This window comes from Ascaphus truei, chromosome 5 (genome assembly GCF_040206685.1).
Source record: "Ascaphus truei isolate aAscTru1 chromosome 5, aAscTru1.hap1, whole genome shotgun sequence".
Classification (NCBI taxonomy): domain Eukaryota; kingdom Metazoa; phylum Chordata; class Amphibia; order Anura; family Ascaphidae; genus Ascaphus; species Ascaphus truei.
Window position 1 is genome coordinate 259,498,747 of NC_134487.1, and position 27,772 is coordinate 259,526,518.

At 37.5% G+C, this 27,772-nt stretch overlaps 1 protein-coding gene across 2 annotated transcripts in view; it reads right to left on the reverse strand.

The window, feature by feature from the left end:
• Positions 1–27,772, reverse strand: part of GABRA1 (gamma-aminobutyric acid type A receptor subunit alpha1) — a 270,753-nt gene that overhangs the window by 85,031 nt on the left and 157,950 nt on the right. For both annotated transcript variants that reach the window (XM_075601925.1, XM_075601924.1), the window contains one exon: positions 2,984–3,136. In XM_075601925.1, coding sequence (XP_075458040.1) covers positions 2,984–3,136 — 153 coding nt within the window. The remainder of the gene's footprint in view (positions 1–2,983; positions 3,137–27,772) is intronic.

Here is a 27,772-nt window from a genome sequence, read left to right on the forward strand (position 1 = left end):
CAAGAAACCTTTTGGATATACCAGATGAAAACGATGACTCCAAGAGGTCTTAATAAAGAGCTAGATATTTGGTCACTATATTAAAAAATCTTATCTTTATTACAAATTGTGCCATGTTTGAGAAATATGATTGAATATACATTAGTATGATATTATAAATTAAAGAACATTAAACATATTCAATTTAAATGTATCCTTTTATATTAAATATTAATAATTTATAAAACATTCTTATAAAAAATGTCTTTTAAAAATATTTTATACATCAACTTTTTGTGTCCATTGATTTTGTTTTAATTAGTTTTATACATTTATGAGTAGTTTTTCATGACCACTATTGTAATGGTTCATGTTAATAATCTACATGGCTATTTAGTCTTTTATTTGTTTTTTATAATCAGTTTTATTGTGCTTCATATCTAACTGTTTTATAAGATCAATAGGGTTATAGTCCATCATCTTCTGACTAATGGTGTCCGGAGTTTTTGTTTTGTTTTATTTTTCTCACTCTCTGATTAATAATTGTATATGATGTTAACGATGTATTTCTTTATCTTTCCAGCATCATTATTGTGACAGGGTAAATAAAAGCCACCAGCTGTATGCCTGGAAAACCTATGTCTACTCTGTAGTGCAGCAGTGACTAGGTTAACTTCAGCTGGGAACCTCAGGACAATTAGTTGGATCCCAGCTGCCTAATCAAGGTGTGTTAAAACCCCAGGCTGTAGACACATGCTGCTGGCTGTTGAGGAGAGAGGCGTAAGCTACTGAAGAGATTACTGATACAAGGTCTATGAGCAAAGTAGATGAATTATTAACTGTCTGTCCCCTGCATAGAAAAGGGTAGCTGCCTTATTTTTAGACTTTCTGCTAAAGAGAACTGTTTTGTTTGGTCTACTGAAGAAAAAGCCATTTTTCTTTTGTTTGCTGATGAAAAGCCATTTTTTCCTTTTGTTTGCTGATGAAAATCTATTTTTGTTTTTGTGTGCTGTATATCTTTTAAGGCTAAATAAACAAGCCTTGTCAAGAAACCCACGTGTGTAGTTGCATGTACCCTGCAACAATTATTTTGCAATCTTTTGACTTAGGATGTTTTGTTATTAATTGTACGTACTTTCTATTTTTAACTTTCACTGTTAATAAAATATTTGCTTATTTGTGTAAAGTGATTGTAATTATATATGCATCTGTGTCAACTCCGTTGTGATTGGTCGGTACTTCCCCCTGAGTGACCAATCAGAAACTGTGATTGGTTTAAATGCATCTGCATTAGCCTAGCAATTATCCCTGAAGAAGTAGATTTATGATTTCAACGAAACGCGTAGGATGTTTCAGGCATTGTAGTTCAGCTTATTTTGTCCCCTTGACACTTATTGCTCCATCGGTAGCCTGCAATGTCTAAACTGAGTCAGCGTTGGAGGGTCGGTTAACAGCGGCAAAATCCAGTGACTACAACTAGGCACTGGAGCTAAGGCATTCATTGAGGGTCTTAGTATCTTCTAGCTAGGAGTGTGGGACTGTTTGTTGCTATCTTTGCCTCCGCCGGAATCCTTTGCCATCTGAACGCCAAGCAGGCATATTGATCAGAGGGAAGCTGACATCATCCCGTGGGACATCTCCATGACGCTGACAGAGTTGTGACCCAGAGACAACCAATTCTATCAAGCTTGAGGCATAGGACGACAGCGTTTTTTCAACAAGTGGCAGAACAGCAGCTTACTGAGTGTTAACATGTACCTTGAACATGCTCTGTATTTCTAAATCTGTTTTCTTGTATGTGCATATATAACCTTTAATATTAGTTGTAATATATATGTAAATAATGTATACAATGTATCCAGTTTAATGTCTGCAACAGGGCTCTACATACTACAGTACCAGTACTACAGTATAATAGTTTTGCAGCTTCTTTCAAGATTGCAGTTGTAAATCCATCTTCCCCTGAGGGCCTTCCCATGCTTCATGGATTTTATTGCTTTTGCTTTATTGCTTTTGCACTTCTTCTGGGAGGACGCATGGTACATCATTGGTGGTTTCTTCTTGCACTTCCTATGCTGCTTTATTTCCTGTGTTATCAGTATTCTCAAACTATTTCATGTATAAATCCTCAACTCACTTTATGATAAGTACACAGTCTTTTATTGTTGATCCATTGTCTTGTGTGGGTGCAATGATTTGCTTCTTCCTAATCAGAAGTCACTGCTTCGTCTTCACTGTTATTGTACATTTTCTTACATCTTGAGTTATATGCTTGTGGATCGTCTTGCACATCTCTGCAAATTTAATTCCTGTTCTTGCTCCTTGGGATTTTTTTAAATTTTTGTTGTTTCCTCAGTAACTGTTTTATCTAATATGATATTATCTTATCCTGTTTTCTGTTAGCGATTCCGATAGTTTTTCTGCATTTTCATCTATAATATTCAAAAGTTCACTTCTTTTTAATACAGTGTGGCAATTTCCTCTACCTTTTTGACATCTGTGAATTTTCTCAATTTATTTAATTTCCATTTACCTTTCTGAGACAAAATTGTAGCGTAAACCATTTTTTTTTAATAACAGTGCAAAATGTTACTACATGGTAAACTGACGTTGAGCTTGCTAAAAAAATATTTATACTATTTATGTGCTTAATTTGTTAGTAAATACAGCTGATGTTTCAGGTTAAATGATGTGTGTTATGGATTTAGAAAAGAATGCACTAATCACTCTACTTTGCTGCTTTTTCATGATCAACATCATAATGCCTTTTACTTTGACCACCTGGTCACCTTCAAACAAATTTAATTAGCTAAAGACTTAAATATATTGTATGTTCTAAAAATGCATTTGAAAATATATTTTCTTTTCTATAAATTAAAATTCTAATGATAGTTTAAAAACTTAAAACCAATACAATGAAATAACAATCAAAGCTAAATCCACAAACAGCTTTGCATAGTACAGTAGGTATAAATGATATTGCAACAGTCAGAAGTAGACTTACCAAAAACAGTCCTTGCAGGAACAGACTCTCGGTTGAGCCAGAAAGAGACCTGGGACAAAATGACTGTCATAATACATGGTAGGTAGGTTTGAATGACAAAGTAACCAATCTTTCTTTTTAAGTGGAAGTGGGTTGTCATAACAACATATTCACCTAAAGAGAAAAAAGTAAAATAAACCACGTTAGTACAGTATCTATATTAATAAATTTGGAGGAGATTATAAAAGTATTATAAAAGTATAAATGTTCTAATATAATTTGAATGTAATAAAAATGTACTGGTACTGGATTATGGTATCAGTAAATTTTACACTGAAAAAGACAAAAAAAAAATAGAGGCAATGGAAGCTACCATTAAGGACAATATTGTCGGAAGCAGTGTGATCGGACGTACAGTATTCACTTGAATAGGTGTTTTTTGTCGACCCTGGACAAAATATATGATTAGAGTACTCCCTGTGTTTCACTGTCAGATCTGGTGCCTGCTTAATTACACATACAGAAAAATACACCCGCTGCAGCTCCATCAAGGCAGACACTGCACCAGGGACTGTTGATGTTTCGACCGCAGCACCAAGGACAGTATATACCAAACTTCCATATATCCACTAATTTCTCTTTCCATTATACCCATGTTTAATACAACTAGTAATTGACACTACATACATACATATCTACTCGTAATGACACGCTGAACACAATGTTAGATCCCTCTGGCACTGAAGGGAATAAAATGCTCCATTGATGCACAGACTACCCCTATAGATCTGGTAGTACTATACAGATGTAGTAAACATTATTGTTCACTCTGTTGCATTGCTGCAGGATATGAACATTGTGGCAGTGGGAGATGTGGCATTGAATTAGCTGCACTTAAAAAGGGGCCAAGGTGAATGCGCTATTTCACCTGTGTGAGAACGCCAGTGGGCGCAAAAACATCTGCTACATTTGTATAGTATGTATGTATGTATATTTATGTCTTTATTGATATAGAGCCATTAATGTACATAGCGCTTCACAGGAGTAATACACGTGACAATCATATAGTTAACAAAGAATATAAATAACACATAAAGGGGAGAAGTGCTTCAGACATAACAGTAACATTTTGGAAAGGGAGCCCCTGCTCCGAAGAGCTTACAATCTAATTGGTTGGTAGGAAGGACGTACAGAAACAGTAGGAGGGTATTCTGGTAAGTGCGTCTGCAAGGGGCTAAGGTTTATGTATACGGTGTAAAACTATCACTCATAGATCTACTCATATGCTTCCTTAAGCAGGTGTGTTTTGAGTTGGGTCTTAAAGGTTGATAGAGAGTGTCCTTGTCGGATATTGAGAGGAATGGCATTCCAGAAATGTGGGGCAGTCAGTAAGAAAGGTTTAAGGTGGTAGAGGGCTTTAGATTCAAAAGGGGTAGAGAGAAGACATCCTTGAGCAGAAAGCAAGAGTCGGGATGGTGTATAGTGAGAAATTAGGGCTGAGATGTAAGGAGGGGCAGAAGAGTGTAAAACTTTAAAAGACAGGAGTAGAATTGAGTGTGTTATACTGGATTTTATAGGAAGCCAGGAGAGGGATTTCAGCAGGTGGGACGCTGAGACAGATTTAGGAAAGAGAAGAGCGATTCTGGCAGCAGCATTTAGGATAGATTATGGTGAGACAGGTGACAGGCAGGAAGGCCGGACAGCAGGAGGTTACAGTAGTCGAGACAGGAGAGAATGAGGGTCTGTGTCAGAGTTTTTGCTGTCGAGCAACAGAGGAAAGGGTGCATATTTGTAATACTGTGGAGTAAAAAATGACAGGTTTTAGCTACCTTTTGAATGTTAGAGGAGAATGTGAGAGGAGTTGAGTGTGACCCCTAGGCAGCGTGCTTGGGCTATGGGGTGAATGATAGTACTTCCAACAGTAGTGTGGAAGGAGGTAATAGAGCTAGGTTTGGGAAGAAGTATGAGGAGTTCTGTTTTTACCATGTTAAGTTTAAGTCAGCGGAGGGCCATCCAGGATGATATAGCAGAGAGACATTCAGAAACTTTAGTCTGTACAGCAGGTGTAAGGTCATGTGTTGAAAAGTACATTTGTGTGTCATCAGCATAGAGGTTATACTTGAACCCAAGGGATGTGATTATGTCACCTAGAGAGAGTGTGTAAAGAGAAAAGAGAAGAGGTCCCAGGACATGGCCCTGGGGTACCCCCACAGACAGATCAATAGAAGAGGAGGAGGTGTTAGCAAAAGAGACACTGAAAGTTCAATGGGAGAGGTAAGAGGAAATTTCAGATAAAGCTTTGTTACGAATACCAAGAGTATGGAGAATGTGAAGGTGAAGAGGGTGGTCCACCCATACAGTGCAGAGAGTTCGAGTAATATGAGCAGAGTGTAATGACCTCTGTCTTTGGCAGCATGGAGGTCATTAGTTATTTTAGTGAGGGCTGTTTCAGTTGAGTGAGCAGTGCGGAAGCCAGATTGTAGAGGGTCTAGGAGAGAGAAGGTGTTGAGAAAATGAGCAAGTGAGAAAATACAAGATGTTCAAGGAGTTTAGAGACAAAGGGCAGGAGGGAGACAGTCCGATAATTAGAAAGACAGGTAGGGTCAAGCTTGCTGTTTTGAGTAATGGTATAACTATTGCATGTTTGAAGGAAGAGGGAAAGGCACCAAAGTAGGGGAAGGAGTTTTAAATGTGTGACCTTAAGGATTATAGTAGGAGCAAAAGGTTTTAGGAGATGGGAGGGAATGGCATCAAGAAGACTATTGGTAAAGGATAAGAAGAGATCAGCAATGACACATCCTTCTTTGTGACAGTGAAAAAATCAAGGAAGGCAGGAGGAGAGTCAGGAAGAGGTGTAGGATCGGAGGAGGATACAGAAGGGATGTCCTGACATATGGATTCCACCTTTTCCTTGAAATAGTCAGTATAGTCTTGAGGTGAGATGGAGGAAGAAGAACAGGCAGCAGAGGGTGGTCTTAGTATGGAGTGAATGTGCAATGCACATTTCTAGATTTTTTTTAATATGCTATGTTTTACTAAGTTATAGAAAGGGTTGTTAGCTAGAGCTATGCAACTCTTTGCTATCAAAGTGGTTATGAAGACATACATTCTTCATGTCTTCATGACCACTGTGGCTGTTAACAGGTTAAAAGAAACAGTTATGCACATTCTGTATTGAATGTACCTGGTATATATTGCCATTAAAAGCAATATATTTTTGCATCAGCCAAACTGACAAAGGTAAACAGACATTTTAAGCCCTTCCCATTTATCACATCATTATTTTTCTATGAAAATCATCTTTTTCTTCCCCAAAAATCAGGATATCTTATTTGTATTGAATACAGCAGTTTTGGGGGAAAGAGCTCTAGTATTGTTTTGCAATGCCCCAGCTGATTTTTTGAGTATAATGAATAAAGTCCTTTGGGGGTTATTCATTAAAATGTGATAATACAGATTAGAGCACTATTGTACAGAAACTTCCATTTACGTAAATAAGAATTTCCATGTGATAGTGCCCAGATTGGATTTAACAGATAATCCCCTATGAGAGCTATCAAACTATGGCCTTAAAAGCAATTAGATTTTCTTTTGAAAAATATGTGGTACCAGTTCTGTCCTCATTTTACATTTTGGATACTTTAATATATATCCTCTTATATTTATTAGTGGTTAGCTGTATTGTATCCACTTTATTTAAATGAATATATAAAGTATTAATATCTAGTCTGTGCTCAATATTCTATGTATAGAAGCTCCAACAGTATGACCAATGTACACAGATTTGATGAAGTCAACCCTGAAGAACATTTTTTGAACGCAAATCTTTTACATTTAAATGTACACCACTTTTTTCTTACATTGAGAAAATGCTACATTAGCATTTGAGTGACTAGATATACCTTGATAATGGCCAGTCATCATGTGAATTAAGTTAATGGAAAGAAATATGCGGATGAGATGTGAAGCAGCAGTCTTTTGTGTCCAATACAGTAGATAGAAATGAAAGAACAGAAATGGGAACATGAAAATGTGTTTTTAAACTTACAGTAGATGACTGATACAGGTGACCACATTCTGTAGCTGTCTTAAGAGAATCTAAAATTAGACTATACAATCATGTCTAGACATTGCTAGATTATGCACAGAGTATGCAAAATATATATTTTTTCACTTCACCAGCCTGGAAGAATGCTTCCGTTAATTTTATATGCTTAATTTTTACACCAATGGTAAGATCTTGGTATGGTTCAATGTGAGCAAAATTAAAAGGGAGACATGTTATCTTTTTTACAAAATGCTACAGTATGGTACTAAATTGATGCATTAGAGAAAATTAAGTGCAGAGTTTACTAAGCACATCATATAGTAGGTATGGTAGGTTTTTTTCAACAGCTTAAATGAAGAAAATATTTATTTTCCGCTTTATGCTGTATTTTGAAGAGGGCTAAGCCATCTTTTTTTTATCTTTAAAAAAAACTTGTGGATCTTAATTACTCAACATAGAAAATCATAGTTTTTGTACTAGATTTACCTTCTTAATCAGTGTCACTGGTATAGCGTTAATGGAACGTTTGCCTCTTGCTGGTATAAAAGTGGCCACACAAACGTTTGTGCAAAATAGGTTTTTAATAAAAACTTTGGAAGGGGTAAAGGTGATAGGCTCAGAAACAAAATACACAGAGTAATATGGCATAACAGTGTCAACAGTAACATTACCTCCAGACTATAGATCATTATCTATACTATACCCAATGGAGATTCAGGCCAGCTTAATCCATTAATTTGAAGCTCATAGGACCCACAGATAGGTTACTGTTGCAGGCCTCTTACACTCTGGTGTACTGGAGAGAGGGATGGAGAGACTGAGAGTCCTATTTTTGTAAAACACTCCTTTATACAACACATGGAGAACAATGCTAGTTTGTGTAATTTTAATATAATTTGCATATCCACATTAACATAGTTCCCAGGTATCCCAGGTGTGTTCCGTTTTATTTACATGTATCTCTCCATGTATTGTATAAAGGAGTGTTTGGGGAGGTATATAAGTCACTTTGTACTTTACAAAAATAGGACTCTTCTTCTCCCTGCCACCTCCAGCAAAACCTATATTTAAGGGTCTGGATGGGAGTATCTTCTGAAATCCCTTGTATTAACTTTAACGGATATGCATGAATATGGTTTGTTAGCACTAGCATTGATATTTCATTAGCACTAACATTCGTTAATGTGCCCTTTCCGGACAAAAACATGACTTAACCTAACATTTTTTAGCTTTGAAGATACCCGTTAACACCTAATGAGAAGTTAAGTTAGGTTAGCATCTCCTTAAATTACCTAATGGAGTTGTGTGGATCTGGGCTTTAGTACACCTCAAAGTTCTGCTGTCATTTAGGGCATTGTCTTTCTATCCCAGATAAGACTTTTTAGCTGCTTGCATTGGCTCTGAATCTTCAGAAGTCAACTGAGATGTTATTAGTGAGGGAAAATGGGGCACTAAGTGTGGTGTATATTTTATCTTGATAAAGGTCCCAGTGTGAAACATTGATGTTCCAGTCCAATTAAATCCTTAATATTTTTGACCAAAGACTAGTGGAGTGCCATACTTTCCTTTTGATTCCCATATTGCTTCAGACAAACAGTGCCAATCAGTGCATCCTGAGTAGCGTCATTGACCACTATTAACTCACAGCCAAATGTAGCTGATGTAACTCTACCAGTGCATCCCACAAGCTAGCCACTCTAAGTTCAGCAGTGCAGGGTTGCAGCTGCTTGCTTGAATTTGTTCTAAATTTGTTCGCAGAGTGGAGTATGGAATATGTAAACTTGGGAATCAGTACCTACCAGAAAACAGCAGGGGGTGAAGTCAATCTTCCTAACAAGATAGTAAACTTTTCCAATGGCTTGTTTAACGGCTGATCCTTATGCAGCCGCATTTGGTGATGGGTGCCAGTCAGCTTTCCTTTCTGGCCTTGTCCCTGAGAAGCCACTCTGCTTGGTGGAACTGATTCTGCAACTGGCTCTGTTTTTCACATATCCAGAACCTCCCACGGGATCCTGGCCTTTCCATCCATGGAGGCACCAATTCCAGTAATACTTTTGTTTTCTAGATGACTTATTTCAGCTGTGCTAACTCATCTCATAGACTTCTTAGCATTAACATCAATGTCTGATGGCTGCATGCTTCACAAGCCTGTCGAACAGCAAACTATTGGATTTGATTTTGAACCTGAGGACTGGTTTGCCAAAAAGCGTTTACAGACAGACCTTTCAGAGCATACCCAAAATCAGATTTCTCCCCCTTTTCTTTTCTCAAGGTCCAGGGCGTGTTTAAAAGTGGCTGCAATAACTTATAATCTCTCGTCTTTCCTTGTAGTAATACTCATATAAACTTCAGGTGAATGGAATTAGTTAACCAGTTATACTCTGCTGCCATCAAAATGTTTAAACCAGTTACTGCTCTCCATCATAGGAGCTGGAGTTAAAGATTGGTCTCTGAATGTCATCCCTCTGGACTGCAGAATTTATGTTTGCCAGGTTGCCTACTGTTACTCACACTGAACCAGGACCCCTGTAGCAGAAAGCTGTACACTGTATGGGTCTATTGTAATATATACAGAGATAACAGAATTATTTGAATATTCAGTACGACCAACACCAAAAACTGTCTCCAAATTTTGAAAACTGTCAAACAGATTTCTTTGTCACCATATGTACTGTACCAGACGTGCCTCCTTAATCTATATGGCCAGCTGCATCATGACTAGTATAGTGTTAGGGGGGGGGGGCGCACTTTCTGGGTAACCATGAAAAAATAGATTTTTCATGAACAACGTTAGGAACGAGTTAAGTTGGTAGGCTCACAATCAAAATAAAGAGAACAAAAAGGCATAACTGAGTCAACAGTAACTGTATCACAAGACTATGGAACATTATTTATACTTTTCAGACACCTCACTGCAGTCTCTCCCTTACATGGACATTGACACTGTGTAAACAATAGTCTCCATGCAGATGCTGTAAGGCTCCAAACAGCCAGGCTTCAATGCTCTTTACATCCCCAGACCCTTTACAGCAATTAGGTTTCTTCACAACTCAGCCCCATCTTTCACACCCTCTCAAGGTGGCTGCTAGCAAACTCAAACTGTCACATGAGCTCTTTTGGACCAAGCATTTTCATGTCTATTGAACGTGTTGCTCATGCTGACTGTGTTTTTTTTACGTACAACATAGAAGTTATGTATTTGGGGTTTTGCTGCCAGATGACAATTGTCTATTCTGACAGAGATTTTAGTGATGGGTGTTGAACTGCCTGTTTGGCACCGCACAGACAGCAGTTATGGGGCTGCGTTTTAGGACACCAATAATACTAGATGTTCAACATTAAAAAATGAATAATATATGATGCTAAAATTACTTGTTTTGGCAATAAGTTAATGATCTGGGTGATGGTATGGTGATTCGTGAATCATCAAATAACAGAGGGTAAGATTACGTAACTGCTGGTTAGCAAAGGAGATAATTAACTCTACAGATGTTACAGCAACTGTGGTTAAAATAAGGACATAAATAAACAACACAAGTAGCCAAACCTGGGACTAAACACCATTGACGGAGTTTGATCCAGAGCTCCAGTGAAATCCACTAACTAAGGCTTATGTCCTAGTTACTGGTCGCTTAATCTGATCCTAAAGAATCTGGAAACATCCATACCGGAAAAGATCTTTATACTCTAAGGGGATTTTCTGCTCTATTGTCCAAGCCCAAAAAGGTCTGTTTGTTTGCAGTTATTAGACATGTGGATGTAATTATTTTATTTCACTTTTGAAAATATACCATATGTAGCTATACTATTTAATATGCATTGGCAGCCAGTGACTGCTGCTGTTGATATTTTGTTTTCATGTTGCTGCCACGCAATGGAAGGCACACTATGTGCACTGCAGAAGAGGGAGAATTATATAGATACTCAATCTGGGACTAGTTTAGTTTATTACATTAATTATCCAAAAATGTACAGTACAAACCATTGTGGAAGCTTAACAATCATTCTTGGGATTATTTTTCACAGTAATAGCAATAATAATAATAATAATAATAATAATAATAATAATAATAATAATATTAAATAATAATAATAATAATAATAATAATAAAAATAATAACAACAGTTACTATGTATTTACATTGATATTACTACTACAATCACAGAAACATGGGCTGCATGAGGGCCGCACACTAGTTACTAGGCAATGGGCAGGCACTGGCACAGCTCTCTTCAGTGAAAGTACTGTCAGTCACAGATGGTTAATGCCTGGTTGTTATTTAATAGTTCAGCTAGGTCCCACTTTTCTTATGTAAATAAGGTACACTTTTTGACACTAGAAGGATTTTTTATTAGTGTACTAAGCTTTTAATACAACACCCTTTGCCACCAATAGTGTACAAGTAGAGAATTATAGAAAATCAAGTTAGAGTACAGCAGTGGATATATTATCCCTGACCGTCCTTTCCAAAAATGATTAGAGTTACAATTAATAAACTGTTCTGGAATTTAAACCTTAATAATTATTGGGATTATTTTTCACACTAATTTATATAATAATAATATTTTATGCTTAAACTATAATAGTATAGCAGCAACACACAGCCTAACAAACCCATAGCTAAACCTTGCAAAAATGGCTTCAGCTTTAGGCTGCACCTCTATTTATACCCCTTGGCTTCTCTTCATCCTTGGATCATGGATAACGTTTTTTGGTTCGAATAATGAATCCATTGTGCGGATTGGGAGTGGTAGAAAAAACAATTCGGAAAAGGCGGATTGGTCTTTTGAGACTGATCTGTGGAAATCCATGGACAAAAGGAAAAGGACGATCTAAGGCAGATCCAAATCCACAAAACAATGTTACCATCTCTAATCCTGAATAAGATGCTTATTGTGTGAGGAAGAAATATTTTTTTGTTGTTGAAATATTACTGTGCTGCCATCAATACTTTATGAATATTAGTTACTCGTTGTCTAAGTTTAACAAAACCAGTTTGTTTAAGATGTAGAACTGTTGGAAGAACATTTCCAAATCAGTCTGCCAGTTGTTTCCTGAAAATGAATATAGTCCTGTTTGAATATAGATATAGGGGCTTATGCAGAGAGGATAGATAGTGAAATTGCGCCATCTACTGGCGAAAAAAATCTCAAATAAACCTGTAACTCGTGAGAAAATGGCGCGATTTTTAAAAAGCGCCATAAAAGTTTTCAGAATAGTAAAAGTCGCCAAACACCTTGCGAGAACCTGAAACTCGCCATGCTAATATATCGTGCTATTCCAGAAGATCCGAAGCGCGCAAATGCGCCAATATGTGCATTAGTATGGCGAGTTTCAAGTCTCCAGGAAAAGTTGGCAAGTATCAGTTTTTCGGCGAAATGTTTAACCAGAGGTAATGACGTTCTCTGCATAACACCTTCACTAACGGCAAATCTGTGGCTATTTTATATCCATTTTACACTTTTTTAACGTTCCTCTCTGCATAAGCCCCATAGTACGATATCAGGGTACATCGTCCAAATTCCTATCCTTTTTTGAATGTACCACATTAAAATAATTCAGGCTTTTATCTTTAAACCATTATTTTAATAAAATAGTTCACAATGTCAGCATAAATATGATAAAAAAAGATTTTAAAATATTCTACTTTGTAACCATCGGGTGTCTGCACTTTTACATTTTTCAGTTTTTTATAACCTCCTCTTCTTTTAATTAAATAGGGCAATTAAGATAATTTCTGACTTCACTTGATATCTCTGGATTAGTTAATTGATTCCAAAAAATATTTTCAATAGTATGATTAGCTGGATTTTAAGAATATAATTTTTTATATAATTGTTTCAGCTATTTTAACTAAATCAACTGTCCTGTGCCTATTTGAATCCCTAAGAGCAGGGATACAAAAAGTTTGCATTTCAGACAAAGTCAGATTATTTATGAGTTTACCTGCTTTATTGCAAAATCTATAGAACTTGGCTGTAAAATAATCTTAGGTTTTTTTTCTATCTCCTCTAACAAAAGCTCTACAGTATATCGATACAATTAAAAAATATATAGTCCTCCCATTTTGTTCCCATGGTCTTAAAACAAGAATAGGACGTTGAAACGTACCTATTTAATGACAAGTATTTTTCTTTATATTTTATAATTTTAGTATTCGTGAATATCAGAATTTTCTTTCATAAACTACTTTGGTGGCATTGCAAAAAATGTCTGGGTGAAGGTCATCTTATCCATTTTCCCTAACATATTGAAACCACCACTCTTTAGGATAGGGTCAGAATTGTGGGTAATTAAACATTCTAGATGGGAAGCACCAATTTCTCTGAGGGTATTATTCTCCATACATTTTATACATTTTATACTGAACCTTTTGGGAGCACGGTCTGATACAGAAACATTTTCAATCTTAGACATGGATGGGCATGTCTGAAGGGGCTGTGACACCAAAACTTTACCTGTCTCTGCTCATGCTCTACTACAGTATCTGTCTACTACAATATCTGCACCTGAGTAATGGAATAAATCTCCAGCAAGCCTAATTACAACTATTTCCTGAGTGTCTCCTTCATCTGTTCATTTAAGTATACTGCATGTATCCTGCTTTGGAACTAAGGGATCAAAGGTAGGATTGAGTACCATTGTGTAATTATTTGAACAGACTGAATATTGGTGCACCTCTACAACTCCTTAAAACCTTGAAATGCTTAGCATTTGATCTAAATAATGATTATCAACTGAATTCAGATCGCCCCACAGGATTAGGTGATCACAAGCCATGGAGGCTATTTTATCCACTAAAGTGCAATAATACAAATGACAATGTACATTAGGAGTGTAAACATTAATTCAAGTTATAGCCAACTACCATTTGGGCCAGCCTCCTGATTGATTAACGTAAATGGTGTTCTTTTTTAAATACAATTGTGACCCCTCCTTTTTGCTATTTTATGTAGTAAAGTAGCAGGATTTAAGGTGTTTTTTCTTCAAAGTGGACAATTTACTTTCATACAGTACTTCTCACCATTATGATTCAAGCACCTTACATTTTGCACTGCTTAATTGATAAAATGTCTAGTGGCTTACAGTATGTACATAGATCCCTGGATCCCTCTGCCGTCGAGTGTAATCAAATCACATCCAGGTTCCACCCACCCATGATAATACACAAAAGGAATCATTCAGTATGCAATTGGCTTCTTCAAAATATTGTATAATTAGGGTAAGGGAGAGGGAGAGGGAAAAGACACTCTAGCGACTGTCAATGAGGAATATAATAGGGTGCTGGGGCTAATTGCAAAAGAAAAATTGTTTCACACCATATTGAAAATAAATTTATAAGGTTTATATGACTACTATATAGATTAGAAGCCTTGTGACCTTAATAAATTTAGTATTTGTCACAACATGCCTACCAGAGGGTGAATACTATTCTCACCCTTGGGATCACCTGGAGACAGAAGATTACTGCATATCAATATGCAGCAGCACATATATAGCACTATGGGAAGCTGGCATTAAGTAGTAATGTTAACAAATGTTGCTACACACACTTGTTTTCCTCATTATGATGCACAACATGCATGAGCTGCACTCTTAAGCAACAAGTTACAATATTAACAAAGATTGCTACATATGCTTATCACATGAACAGTTTGCACAGTGCATGAGTCATACTAAATTGTGTTCTGTATAATCTCATTACCAATTTGACACAAACTCTGCCTAATTAGGGTTTCACACATACAGTAGTTGATTCCGGTATTGTATTCATCAATACCACTCCTGCTAAATAAGGAATATATATATATAATATATATAAACAAAAAATAAACAAAAGCGCAAGCTCCATAGCACGTAACTGAGTAAAAAATAAGGTACATTTATTTAAAAAATCAGCAACCCATAAGAATGTGCATTTACAGGATTTGAAACAGAACCATTCGTGGGAGAGAAATCTCTATTGTGGTCATCTGCGGTGGTAGGGTGAGTCACAGGTTTGCAGAGTGGATGTAAACAGCCCAGGTTCACCATGAATTGGCAGCAAGATATAAAGGCATCCAATGCCTGCACGTCCTTTGCTCCCTCATACAATGATTGCTAACACTTGAAATTACCACCAGCCGGAGCGCAGGGAAGCCAGGGACTCCAAATACACCAACACAAACGCGATGACGTCACAGCTCTACGCGTTTCGTCACACTGTGGCGACTTCGTCTATAGATAATACACATGGTCTTTTGTCAAACGCAAATATCGTGCGGGCCTCCCAGTTATCAGTTATACATTGACTATTGTCGCGCGATGTTATGATCTTGCTGGTAAGGTCATGATATGTTCAGGCATATATTCTATAATGTGTGTGTACACGTGTCTTCCTATTCTATCGTGGAGCAGAGAAACAGAGAAACAGACTCATGCAGCTATAAGCTGCTTGCTGCGCCAACCAGGGCTTGCTACAAATAACCCAGTCTTAGTAATACTAAGTTTTGCGTTTGACAAAAGACCATGTGTATTTATGTGTGTGTACAGTGCGTGTCTGACGATATAGAGCGGTAGTAAACATTATATGCCTGCTCCTCTGTTTGATGTGAGCGACAGGGAAAGTGCACATATCCCATCATAGGGAACAGATATAGTACAATACTTATTTGACTCAATTACTGGTGCCATAGGATCACCTGTGTGGTATTACTACAAGAACACATAGGAGGTACCTAGCACATTACCCTCTGTCCCCACCCACCCCCTGATTAATTTTTAACCCATTAGTAGGTATATGTCTTTGCATAGATGTTTAATAAAATGTTTTAATATGTATTACTAAATGGTGTATGGGCTCCTCCCTAGGATTCAATTGTCCCTAATCATTTATTGGAAATAGTGAGTGCAAATAGGTTCTTTTTGGGCTACTCCCTTTGTACCCTCCCCCCTTACCACTATTAGCAATCTACGTTTCATCAAATATGGAAAAAAAAATATATATATATACCAAATTGAAATTAAAACCTAAACCTATCATTTTAGTTTCAAAAGATATTAATAAATCAATATATTAATTAGAATAAAATAATATGAATATATAAACAACCAAATACCACTACACCATATAAAAATGAATGATAGAAAAATCTAAATAAAATTGAAAAAATATTAAAATCAACCTATTTAATTCCTTGTATGATGAGAACAACATTCACAAAACAATCTTTACATTATATGTACTAACACAAATTATTAGATTAATAATTCACATTCACCACATTTGCCCCCAGCTATGCGAACCTTTTTATGGGTTATTGGGAATACAGATTTATCTGGCCCAATGCACGGCTGGGGGCGGGTCTGGTGCTCTATGGCCGGTACATTGATGACATCTTGATCATATGGGACAGAGATGGGGGTGACCTCGAGCAGATACTGACCGACTTTAACTCCAATGATATGGGCCGCAGATTCACCCACCCACCCTCCATTAATGCATCTAGTATTGTCTTTCTAGATTTGGAATTGTGAGTAGATTTGAATCTGAATATCCAGACACGGGTGCATTTCAAGGACGTGGCGGTCAATGGCTATATACATGCAAAAAGTGCACATTATTCCAAATGGCTAAGCAATATCCCCCTCAGTCAGTTTAATAGACTGAGGAGGAATTGCTCGTCCGACCTGGTGTTTGAGCTGCAAGCCGGTCGTCTCATCGACAATTTCAAACAAAAGGGGTATGATATGTTTCTGGTGCAGGAGGCATTCAAGAAGGTCAGGTCGGTTGAACGTTTGGATCTGTTAGCTAAATCAAAGCTGAAACATTGCAAACAATCCATGCCTTTGGCAGATATCATCACAAACAACTCTAGGGTTAAGTTTATTACAAAATTTAATGGTTATTCCCACAAAATTAGACAAATTATCAATCGCCACTGGAAAGTGTTGCTCTCAGATCCGCACCTCAGCAGTCAGTTGTCACTGTGGCACCACTGGTCTTCCGCAAGGGTCTAAATATCAAGAACATCTTGGCCCCAAGTAGACTTAGTGATACTTCAGTTGAAAATAGTGGTTCACAGTTAGTGTCTGGGAACATTAGGTGTAGCAGATCTAGATGTCTAATGTGTGGACATCTGCATCTGTCGGATACTTTCTCTTCATTTAGCAACAAGTCTGAATATACATTAAAAAGTTCAATCAACTGTCTCTCCACATATATAGTGTATGTTTTATCTTGTCCATGTCAATTGCAAAATGTGGGTCGCACTAAAAGAGCACTGTGTGTCAGATTCCTGGAACACAGACGTTCCATCATTAAGGGAGTGCTGGCACACAGTGTTCCTCGACATTTTTCCCAAGTACACCAAAAGGATCCCAAGGGACTTGTTATTATGGGTATTGAGAGTATTCCGAGTACCCTATTAAGGGGAGATAGATTTAAGACACTATGTATGAGAGAGTCTTTTTGGATATACTCAGTTGGTACACTTTCTCCCAGGGTCTTAATGAGGGTCTTAATGAGTGCTTGGATACTAGCACACTGGTTTAGTTTCCTGCCTTGCTGTTCTCTGCCTTTCTGCTCTGGTTGCTAGTTTGGTTCCTCTCCCCCTATCCTAGGATGGGGTTCTGTGTTTTTGGAGGGGATTCCTCTATATTATATGATATTTCCTTAAAGTAGGTGTTATTTAATAGTTAATCCAGTTTTTTCCTTTATCTTTTTACAATTTTAGTTATTTTTTAATGTAACAATTTTTGTTATTATATGTAATTAGATATAATGTTAATTAATGTGAATTATTAATCTAATAATTTGTGTTAGTACATATAATGTTGTGAATGTTGTTCTCATCATACAAGGAATAGGTTGATTTTAATATTTTTTCAATTTTATTTAGATTTTTCTATCATTCATTTTTATATGGTGTAGTGGTATTTGGTTGTTTATATATTCATATTATTATATTCAAATTAATATATTGATTTATTAATATCTTTTGAAACTAAAATTATAGGTTTAGGTTTTAATTTCAATATGGTATATATATATATATTTTTTTCCATATTTGATGAAACGTAGATTGGTAATAGTGGGACAGCTTTTTCTAACATGTCATTGTGTTAGTTGAGTTTATACATAATTAAATTGTTTAGTTTTAGCTATTTTCATTGTATGATGTGAACAACATAATTATTGATGTTTTTTTTGTTGTTATTCATTGTAATGTTGAAATTTATAGTAATTTTAGAGTTATACGATTTGTGGTGAAACTTAGTACCAATGTGAAAATAGGTTTACTTGATCCAGCCTATTTAACTGGCTGTCCCTGATAATCACATAACTCCTGACGAAGTCGCCGCAGTGTGACAAAACGCGTAGAACTGTGACGTCATCGCGTTTGTGTTGGTGTATTTGGAGTCCCTGGCTTCCCTGCGCTCCGGCTGGCGGTAATTTCAAGTGTTAGCAATCATTGTATGAGGGAGCAAAGGTCGTGCAGGCATTGGATGCCTTTTTATCTTGCTGCCAATTTATGGTGAACCTGGGCTGTTTACATCCACTCTGCAAACCTGGGACTCACCCTAGCACCGCAGATGACCACAATAGAGATTTCTCTCCCACGAATGGTTCTGTTTGAAATCCTGTAAGTGCACATTCTTATGGGTTGCTGATTTTTTAAATAAATGTACCTTATTTTTTTACTCAGTTACGTGCTATGGAGCTTGCGCTTTTGTTTGTTTTTTGTTCATAGATTCCAAAAGTGGTTGGCTATACCACTCCCCTTAAAGCTGCAAAGACGCTCCCTGGATCTTCTATTGGGACTATATTTCTCTCTGGATTTTTTGTTTGAGTGGAACATTCAATTTGGATTTTCCTTTTTTTTCACTATCATGTTATGGTTTGTAGATATTATTAGGTTAAATTGTGGTCATTTTAATTTCTTTTAATATTTTAAATATGTTATTATAATTTATCATTTAGTAGGGTTATTTCACATCCTCTTTAGCGCTACTTAATTTTTGTGTTGTCTTTGATCACTATCAGTTATAGGCGCTATTTGCTAGCTGATAAATGTCTACAAACGGTGCTATGGTATTGAGTCTACTCATTGAAATTTGGACTTTAGGGATGATCATACTTTTTTCACCTACTAATACCACACAGCCGCTCTTTACACCAGCATTTACTGTAGGTAGGATTGTCAAATACATCTGGTATGGTTATTTTATCGTTATTGCTACTATTAAAGTTTCATTTTAATTATCACATTATTGCATTAGAATTAGGAGTGCTACAATAGGGGCCTTCTTTCCTACCCTTCGCTTAAAAGGTCCTGTCCACACTTCTTCAAAATATATTTAATGAGACACAAAGAATGTTTAAATATCTTATTCATCTCTTACTAGCAAAAACAATGCAATTATAACTGTTCTTGTGTCATACTTGGAACAGCACAAGTGCAGCATATTTGGTAATACATTAGATATTGATACTTAGGTTGTAACCTCTTCATGACAGGGACTTCATTTCATAATGTTTCATTTTTATGTCTGAAGCGTGTTGTGTTGTTTATTGCATATTTTTTGTGCATGTATAATATATATATATATATATATATATATATATATATATGCACAAAAAATATGATATATATATATATATATATATATATATATATATATTTGGTGTCAATTGTGGTGTAATAAGCACAGGTTTTAGTTGGAATGGACCATAAAATATAGTAAAAATTATCTGAATCCATATGATGAAATCTATATAGTAGTCATATAAGCCTTATAAATGTATTTTCAATATGCTGTGAAACAATTTTTCTCTTGCTCTGGAAGATTTCAGTCTCATTTAAATCAAAGGAGTATACATCTTCAAGAGCATAAGGAAGACACTTTCAAGGCATACTGAACAGAAGCCATTGTTTTAGAAATAATTTCCTTAGTTTTAAAATGGTTTCCCTCACTGTCAAAGTGCATTGCTGCGACCTCTGACAATAAAGTCAAATTTATAGCAAAAATTAAACTTACAATATCAAAATACTTGCTTCAGTTTTGCATTAGATAATTGTATAGGGACTGGTAACATTTTGCAAAGCCCTTATTCTATAAAGCACTGGCAGGGACTTCCTCTGCAGCCCCCAACCTCTTATCTCCTTGGTTTCTTCCTCCCTTAATACTGTTGTGGGTGTATACCAGGGCTGAGCTACAGGTAAGAGTGGAGGTGGTTAATATTAGAGGTTTTAGCAGTTAAGGTAGGGGGTTAACTTTATGTGTTTTAGTGGTTAGGGTATGGGGTTAACTTAAGGGGCTTTAGTGGATAGGGTAAGGGGTTAACAAGCGATTTTAAGGTTAAGGGGTTAAGGTTTTTAGGGTAAGAGGTAGCGTTAATAATAAAGGTTAACATGAGGGTTTTTTAGGGTAAGGGTTATGGTTAGGTACTTACATTAGCGGCAAAGCAGCCGGCGGCGACAGGTCCTGGCGGTAAAGTGAGTTTTGGCCAAGTGCTGGTGGTCATTTGGTCATGGCAAAAATGGCCATGACCAAATGTCCTAAACCAAGGGAGAGTAAGTGAGTAGAGAGGGATAGTTAATGTTGATGGTAAGTGAGTGGTAAACTGGGAGAGAAAGTTAGTGGTGATGGAGATATTGAGTGAGCGGTGAGGTGGGAGAGGGAGTGAGGGGTGAGTGGGGGAGATTGAGAGGTGAGGTAGGCAGGTGGGTGGGGGAGTGAGAGGTGAGGTGGGTGGGTTGGTGGGGCGAAAGTAATTGGTGATATGGGTGAGTGAAAGGTGAGATTAGTGAGTGAAAGATGAGATGGGTGAGGGAGAGAGAATGGTGAGGGAGAGTATGGGAAGATGGGAGAGGGAGTGAGTGGTGAGGTGGGAGAGGGAGTGAGGGGTGAGTGGGGGAGATTGAGAGGTGAGGTAGGCAGGTGGGTGGGGGAGTGAGAGGTGAGGTGGGTGGGTTGGTGGGGCGAAAGTAATTGGTGATATGGGTGAGTGAAAGGTGAGATTAGTGAGTGAAAGATGAGATGGGTGAGGGAGAGAGAATGGTGAGGGAGAGTATGGGAAGATGGGAGAGGGAGTGAGTGGTGAGGAGGGAGAGGGAATGAGGGGTGGGTGGGGGAGATTGAGAGGTGAGATAGGTAGGTGGGTGGTGAGAGGTGAGGTGGGTGGGGAGAGAGTGAGAGGTGAGGTGGTTAGGTGGGGGAGAGTAATAGGTGAGATGTGTGTGTGTGTGTGTGTGTGTGTGTGTGTGTGTGTGTGTGTGTGTGTGTGTGTGTGTGTGTGTGTGTGTGTGTGTGTGTGTGGTGAGAGTTGAGGTGGGTGAGGGAAAGTGAATGAGTGGTTGGGTGGGTGAGAGAGTTAGATGTGGGTGGGGGAGAGTGAGAGATGAGTGAGTGAGGGCTGAGGGAGAGAGTGGTGAGAGTGAGTGGTGATGTGGAAGAGGGAGTGAGAGGTGAGTTGGATGAGGGAAAGTGAGAGGTGAGGTGGGTTGGGGGAGTAAGAGGTGATGTGGTTGTGGGAGAGTGAGAGGGGAGGAAGGTGGGGGAGTGAGAGAGAGGGGGAGACATCAGCACAGAGAGAGAGAGAGATCAACACAGAGATGGGGAGAGAGAGGTCAGCACAGATAGATAGAGCGGGGGAAAAAGAGATCAGCACAGAGAGATCAGCAGAGAGAGAGAAACATCAGCACAGCGAGAGAGAGACTCATTATACCCTACCCCGTTATTCATGTACTGTGTAACCATTATACCCTACCCCTATTATTCATGCTTTGACAATACTGAAATGTTCATTCGTCATGCCTATAAATCTTATTTGATTTGATTTGAGACATATCAGCATATAGACAGAGATGGATGGAAGAAATATGATCACAGAGTGTGATCAGCACAGAGAGAGAGAGAGATGTTATAAGGAGCGCATATGTGGAGCAATAGGAGGTGTTGTAAGGAGGGGCTATACTATAGGGCTATACTAAGGGGCAACCCTTTAAGGGGTGGAGTACAGCCCTTGATCTATAGCATGTTGCCCACCGCTGCTATAAAATGTGATAGAGGCAATCCAGAGCTATTAAATGGAAAGTCCCATTTAAGTCAATGGGGCTTTAAATGCGACAGCGCCGGATGACAATATCTCTAAAGTAAACTAGCATAGGAGACACTTCACCCATGACCAATGCATTGGGATGTAATAATTTTTTGTACTCTGTCCTAATTGCTTCCCATTTTTGTGCATCAAATGGTATCAGATCTGATTTCCACCAACCGGAAAAAACGACAGTCAGGGTTCTTTTACCTGGTCATGATACTTGTAGAATGTTGTTTTGGGTGTTGGCCATTTGTCACTTTCTGAACCATATGTATTTATGGTGGTTATTCATTAAATTGCGATAGTACAGATTAAATAATAATTTCCATAGTCTTAGTGTCTAAAATAATTGAATCGCTACTGCATTTCAAGTTATCGGAAGGAACAACAATATGGATTCAACAAATTATAACAAGTAATGATCTATAACTACAGTACATACATGCTTAAGAGTTACATTTTAACTAAAGTGATCTCAAAATGGTCCAAGCTTGTAATTGTCACCTAATTATTATCTTAAATTGGTCATTGATGCAAATTTATATCCAATAGTTTTGGTGCTTCATGTAAAACAGTTTTTTTTTAAAACAAAACCTTATGATTTCTACAGCTATTATTATCTTATTGAATATAGAATGGCTACAGAAAAGGGGCCTGTGATAGAATTTTATGGTGAACAATAATTCTGAATGAAATACAATATATATCTCTTAAAAATTAAAGTGGTGTTTCTTACTCTAACAGATTGACTTTTTAAAGTAATATTGCTAGGTTTAGCTATCTGAAAACGATACCAAAGTGTATCAGAGAATATTGAATGGATATCTGTAATGTTTGAAATAATAATTGTTCATTGCTCTGTTTATGTCAGATGTTTTGAGTAAACATTCTTATTTTCTGTAGTACATATGACCTTGCCATTGTCACTGTCTTATTTTGTTGCTTTAATGGATCAAAAATGACGCAAATATATTTCAGGCATTTGATGACAGGGGACAGAATAAAATGTATGAAAGACACATTATAGGCTTCTTTAAAGTCAAACGGCAATGCTAGATATTAACCCTTTGAATGCTCCAAGACATGGCAACTACATCATGGGTTTTGGTATCCTAGGTTCCCCATGGTGTAGCTGTGCCATAATAAAAATACTCATTCTCTTAGGGAGATTGCGCGATCTCCAATGATGGCGAATGGGAGAATGACTTCCCTTTGCATTTTCAACATCAGTGAAGGAGCGATCATGTGATTGTGTTTGCCGGAAAGGCAGCTGCACTTTGGCCCGCTAACCTCTGGCACTCAAAGGGTTAAACTATGAAAGAGAGAGATTTTCAATAACTTAAATCTCAAACTGAAATGTGTTTTTTAAATTTGTCAAAAGAAAGTTAATTTCTTTTATTATTATTTATCTTAAACATTTATTTATTTGACACTGTTGTGGTACCATTTGGCAGGAGTGTTATTCTTTCTACACTAAACTAGTATGGCGAGGGGAAATCTCTGTTATGGTACTACAGTATGCCAGAGACTGCTTATATAACAAAATTGTCAATGGGGTAAAATAATGAAAGTAATTTCTTTTGCACTATAATTTCCTTAAAATCCTTACTTTAGGATGCTTGCATTAAAATTGCCACTGGATATAATGTAGAACTTTTTTTCTGGTACCCAACCAGAATGTATATTTCTGTCATGTCTATGGACTAGAGATGTATGAATTTGCCCACAGTCTCTTCTCTTCTTCCTTCCTGTTTCACACTTAAACTTTAGAAAAAGGTTCAAACATTTGAAAACATTTTGCTAGAACTTTTTAGGCAAAAAGTTTGGACGAAATTAACAAGTTAAGTGTGTTCACAGGTATCTTTACACATGCTATATACTGTAGACGAGTTCTTTGGGAGGTACAGTACTGTATATAAGTAATTGAGATTGTTATCTCTCAAATTTAATTAAATGTAGGTGAAGATTTCACACATCCAACTATGCATCATTATAAACTTAATATTCTTGATTGTAGGCCTTATCGTCTCTGGATGTGAAATGTGTTCCTGAGCCTGTACAGAATGTGGGGATCTGTCCTGCGCTTCTGTGTGCAGAGTGGCAAACTGAGATATGTCAGACACTGGGGCAGCGCATGAGGGAGCTCCGCTTGGCCACAGAGTTGACCGGTGCAGGGGGCTGTTGGTTACTTACCACACCTGCATCTCCGGTCTGGGGCCTGCTGCTTTCTTTACTTGCATGCTAAATCATCTAATATTTAAATTGCTTTGATGACAGTTTTCAATTATCTGAACTCTCATTGCACTTAACCCTGAAGATGGGGTTAACTTCCGGAAAGGACAGTCACAACTTCAAAGAAGGCTCTATTGTCATTTCTCTCCCCTCACCACTCCACCCCCGTAATACTTTAAAATGTGCATCTCTGTGCTCTTGGTGTGAATGCTGTACAGCTGCTTTCCATCAGCTCATTGTGAATTCTCTCAGGCTTAACACTTTTTTAAAAAAATTCTACCATTTGCCGAGTTGTGATAATGAGCCTATTATTGGTTCAGTATAATGCTACCTCTTTACACATTGATGGTCTTGCTAAGTCTGGCCATTTCTTCCTCATTTCTGACAATTCAGCACTACTCACAGAAAGTTCCATTGACTTGAATAGGGCTTTCCATGCGGTAGTGTCAAATTGGCATGGTCACGCTTTATTGAATAACCACCTCAATCTCTGTAAGTTACTCAACACTTGGCATGTAAGCTCATTGGGGCAAGTACTCCCTTCTTCCAAAGTTTATTTATATGTTTGATACACATTACAATTTTCTATTATATTTCACTGGGTAATTTATTATCTCTGTAGAGCACTGCCTACATAACGGGTTATTTATAAGTAAGACCTTTGCTTGCACACTACATCAGTAGAAGTCAGTTCAGCTAACTTAGCTTTTGGCAGACAAATTATACAAACATAATCAAAACATTAACCAACAATTTCAAATAAAGATAGAATTTGTTAGATCAATGGGATATTACATCAAAGTATTTACTAATATCTATCAGATATCTAAAATGTCTTAGATGTAATATATTTAAAGAAAGGGATTTTAAATCTATTAAATCTATTTTCTAGTTTCTTAATTGATTGGTAAATTAAAATACCATTTGATTGGAAACGTAAACAATAATGAACTTATAATTATCAACCAATGCTAAGAAGAAAGTAAACATTTCAATGAGAACACTTATTTGGTGTCCTAATTTAAGTATATTTGTACACATATATATAGTCAAACCATATTTCTGCAATTAAAAAAAATCAATCTTTTTTTTGCCATATTTGAACTTTCTCAGCTATTTTAAAACAAGAAAAAAAAGCTTCCTTTGCTTTTGATGAAACACCCTTCAATTCTCATCCTATATGTGACTGACAGTTTAAAACCAAACAGCTCACTATTCTGTCATGTGTTAATGTGGTTGCCATTGACTTAGTCATTTTAGTGTGGATACTGCTCACACCGGAAACATGCTGCATGGTCTGTCGAGCAGGTACCATAACAAGTGTGAGTGGAATTGTTGATGACAGCATGGCTAGATCTTGTTATAGCTTTCAACAAATTACATAGTAGATGTGTTTGATAAAAGACATATGTCCATCAAGTTCAACCTACAGTATGTTAAATATAGACAACAGATATTTATCCAATATTTGTGTTTTCAGTATTTTGATACAGAGGAAAGGAAACAAAAAATCCCAGTGAACAATTATCCAATAATGTCACATAGGGGGAAATACAAGTTATTTTCTGACTCCAAATAATGACTTCCTGCACGATCATCTTTTAATTATTTAGTACATCTCTGTATACCTTTCCTTTCTAAAAAGATGTCCAAAAGATGACCTTTTTTTTGAACAAATCTATTGTATCTGCCATCACAGTCTCCATGGGTAATGAATTCCACATTTCAGCTGCCCTTAAAGTAAAAAATCTGTTCATTTATTGCTGGTGAATTCTCCTTTTCTCCTACCTTGAGGGATGACTTAGTGTTGTTTGCAATGACCTTGGGATTAATAGTTCTCTGTGTATTGACCCCAAATATTTTTGTGTATATATATATATATATATATATATATATATATATATATATATATATATATTATATATATCCCCTCTTAGATGTCTCTTTTATAATGTAAACAAATCTAATTTAGCCATTTAGCCAGCTTTCCCTCATAAGTCAGATTTTCAATTCCCTGATGGCTTGTCTCTGCACGTTCTCTAGTACCATAATGTCTTTTTTATAGAGTGTTGGCCAACACTGTACTCCATATTCAAGGTGTGGTCTTACCAATTATACTGTGGCAAAATTATGCTTATTTGCCTTCCATCCATACCCCGTTTAATGAAAGGTAAGATCTTATTTGCATTTGTAGCTATCACATGACATTGTCTACAATCACTCCTAAATCATTTTCCATCAAGGCGTGACCTCATTTTGCTCTGTATTAATCTGTGTATGTAAAGGAGTGCTCACCACAAACAAGGAGTGACCGCGAGGCCGAGGTGGGGATTTGATATGTGTCCATGGACGGTCCGGGATGGACAGCGGTCAAATGAGTCTCCTGCAGCATATCTCTGCCTCCGCAGAGGCAGCACCTCCATTCCGCCCTCTGCCTCATTGGATTCTGTCTGCTATAAATGCCTTGCTCATTCACTCCTGCTTTGCTGAGCATAAGCTGTGTAGTCTTGTGTTCCTGCATTCTGTTTTGCCTTGCCTTGTCCCATGCGGTTTCTCTCTTGTTGCTTTCTTGTGTACCGACCCGGCTTGAAAATTGGACCCTCTCTGGATAACGACCCCAGCTTGGATATTGGACACTCTCTGGATAACGACCTCGGCTTGCTCCTGACTACCCGCACCTCTCCAACCCTGACTACGGCTCTTGGACATGCTAACACTCTCCCGGCTACAACCCCAGACCACGGCACAATGGACACTGACCATTCTCCTGGCTCTACCCCTGGATCCCGGCAAGTATCTGGACTAACCCTATCTCTCCATCCTAGACCCGGCTATGCTGACTATCCACCCTCCAGGCGTGCCTATGCTGCTCTGGGTGCGCAGTTTCATACTTTTCCACCTCAGTACCGGGGTCCCGCCTTGTTCGTGGTGAGCGCAAGCATTACACCCTGTTACCCACGTCATAATTTTGTTCCGCTGGAGATTTTTTTTTCGAGATAAAGGCACAGGGGTGAAGTTTGTCTTGAGGCTTCCTTCTCTGAGAGAGAATAGCACCAGCCCCGACGTCTGACGCATCTACCTCCAAGGTGAATGGTAGCTTGTGGTCCGGATAAATTAAGAAAGTTACAGAACTGAAGGCGGTTATCAAGTGATCAAAAGCTTGGATAGTTGCTGGTGACCATGAAGAAGGATCCACACCTTTCTTAGTTAAAGCTGTGATGAGATTTATCACAGAGCAGAAATTTTGAGAACCTGCGGTAGTAGTTCGCAAATCCCAAGAAAAGTTGCACAGCTTTGAGGGTAGTGAGACGAGGCCAATCCAGAACCACCTTTACTTTTGCAGGATCCATGGGAAGACCTGTGTTGGAAATGATGTATCCTAGGAACACTGTGGAGGATTGATAGAACTGGCATTTTTCCAGGCTGGCAAACAAATGGTTTTCA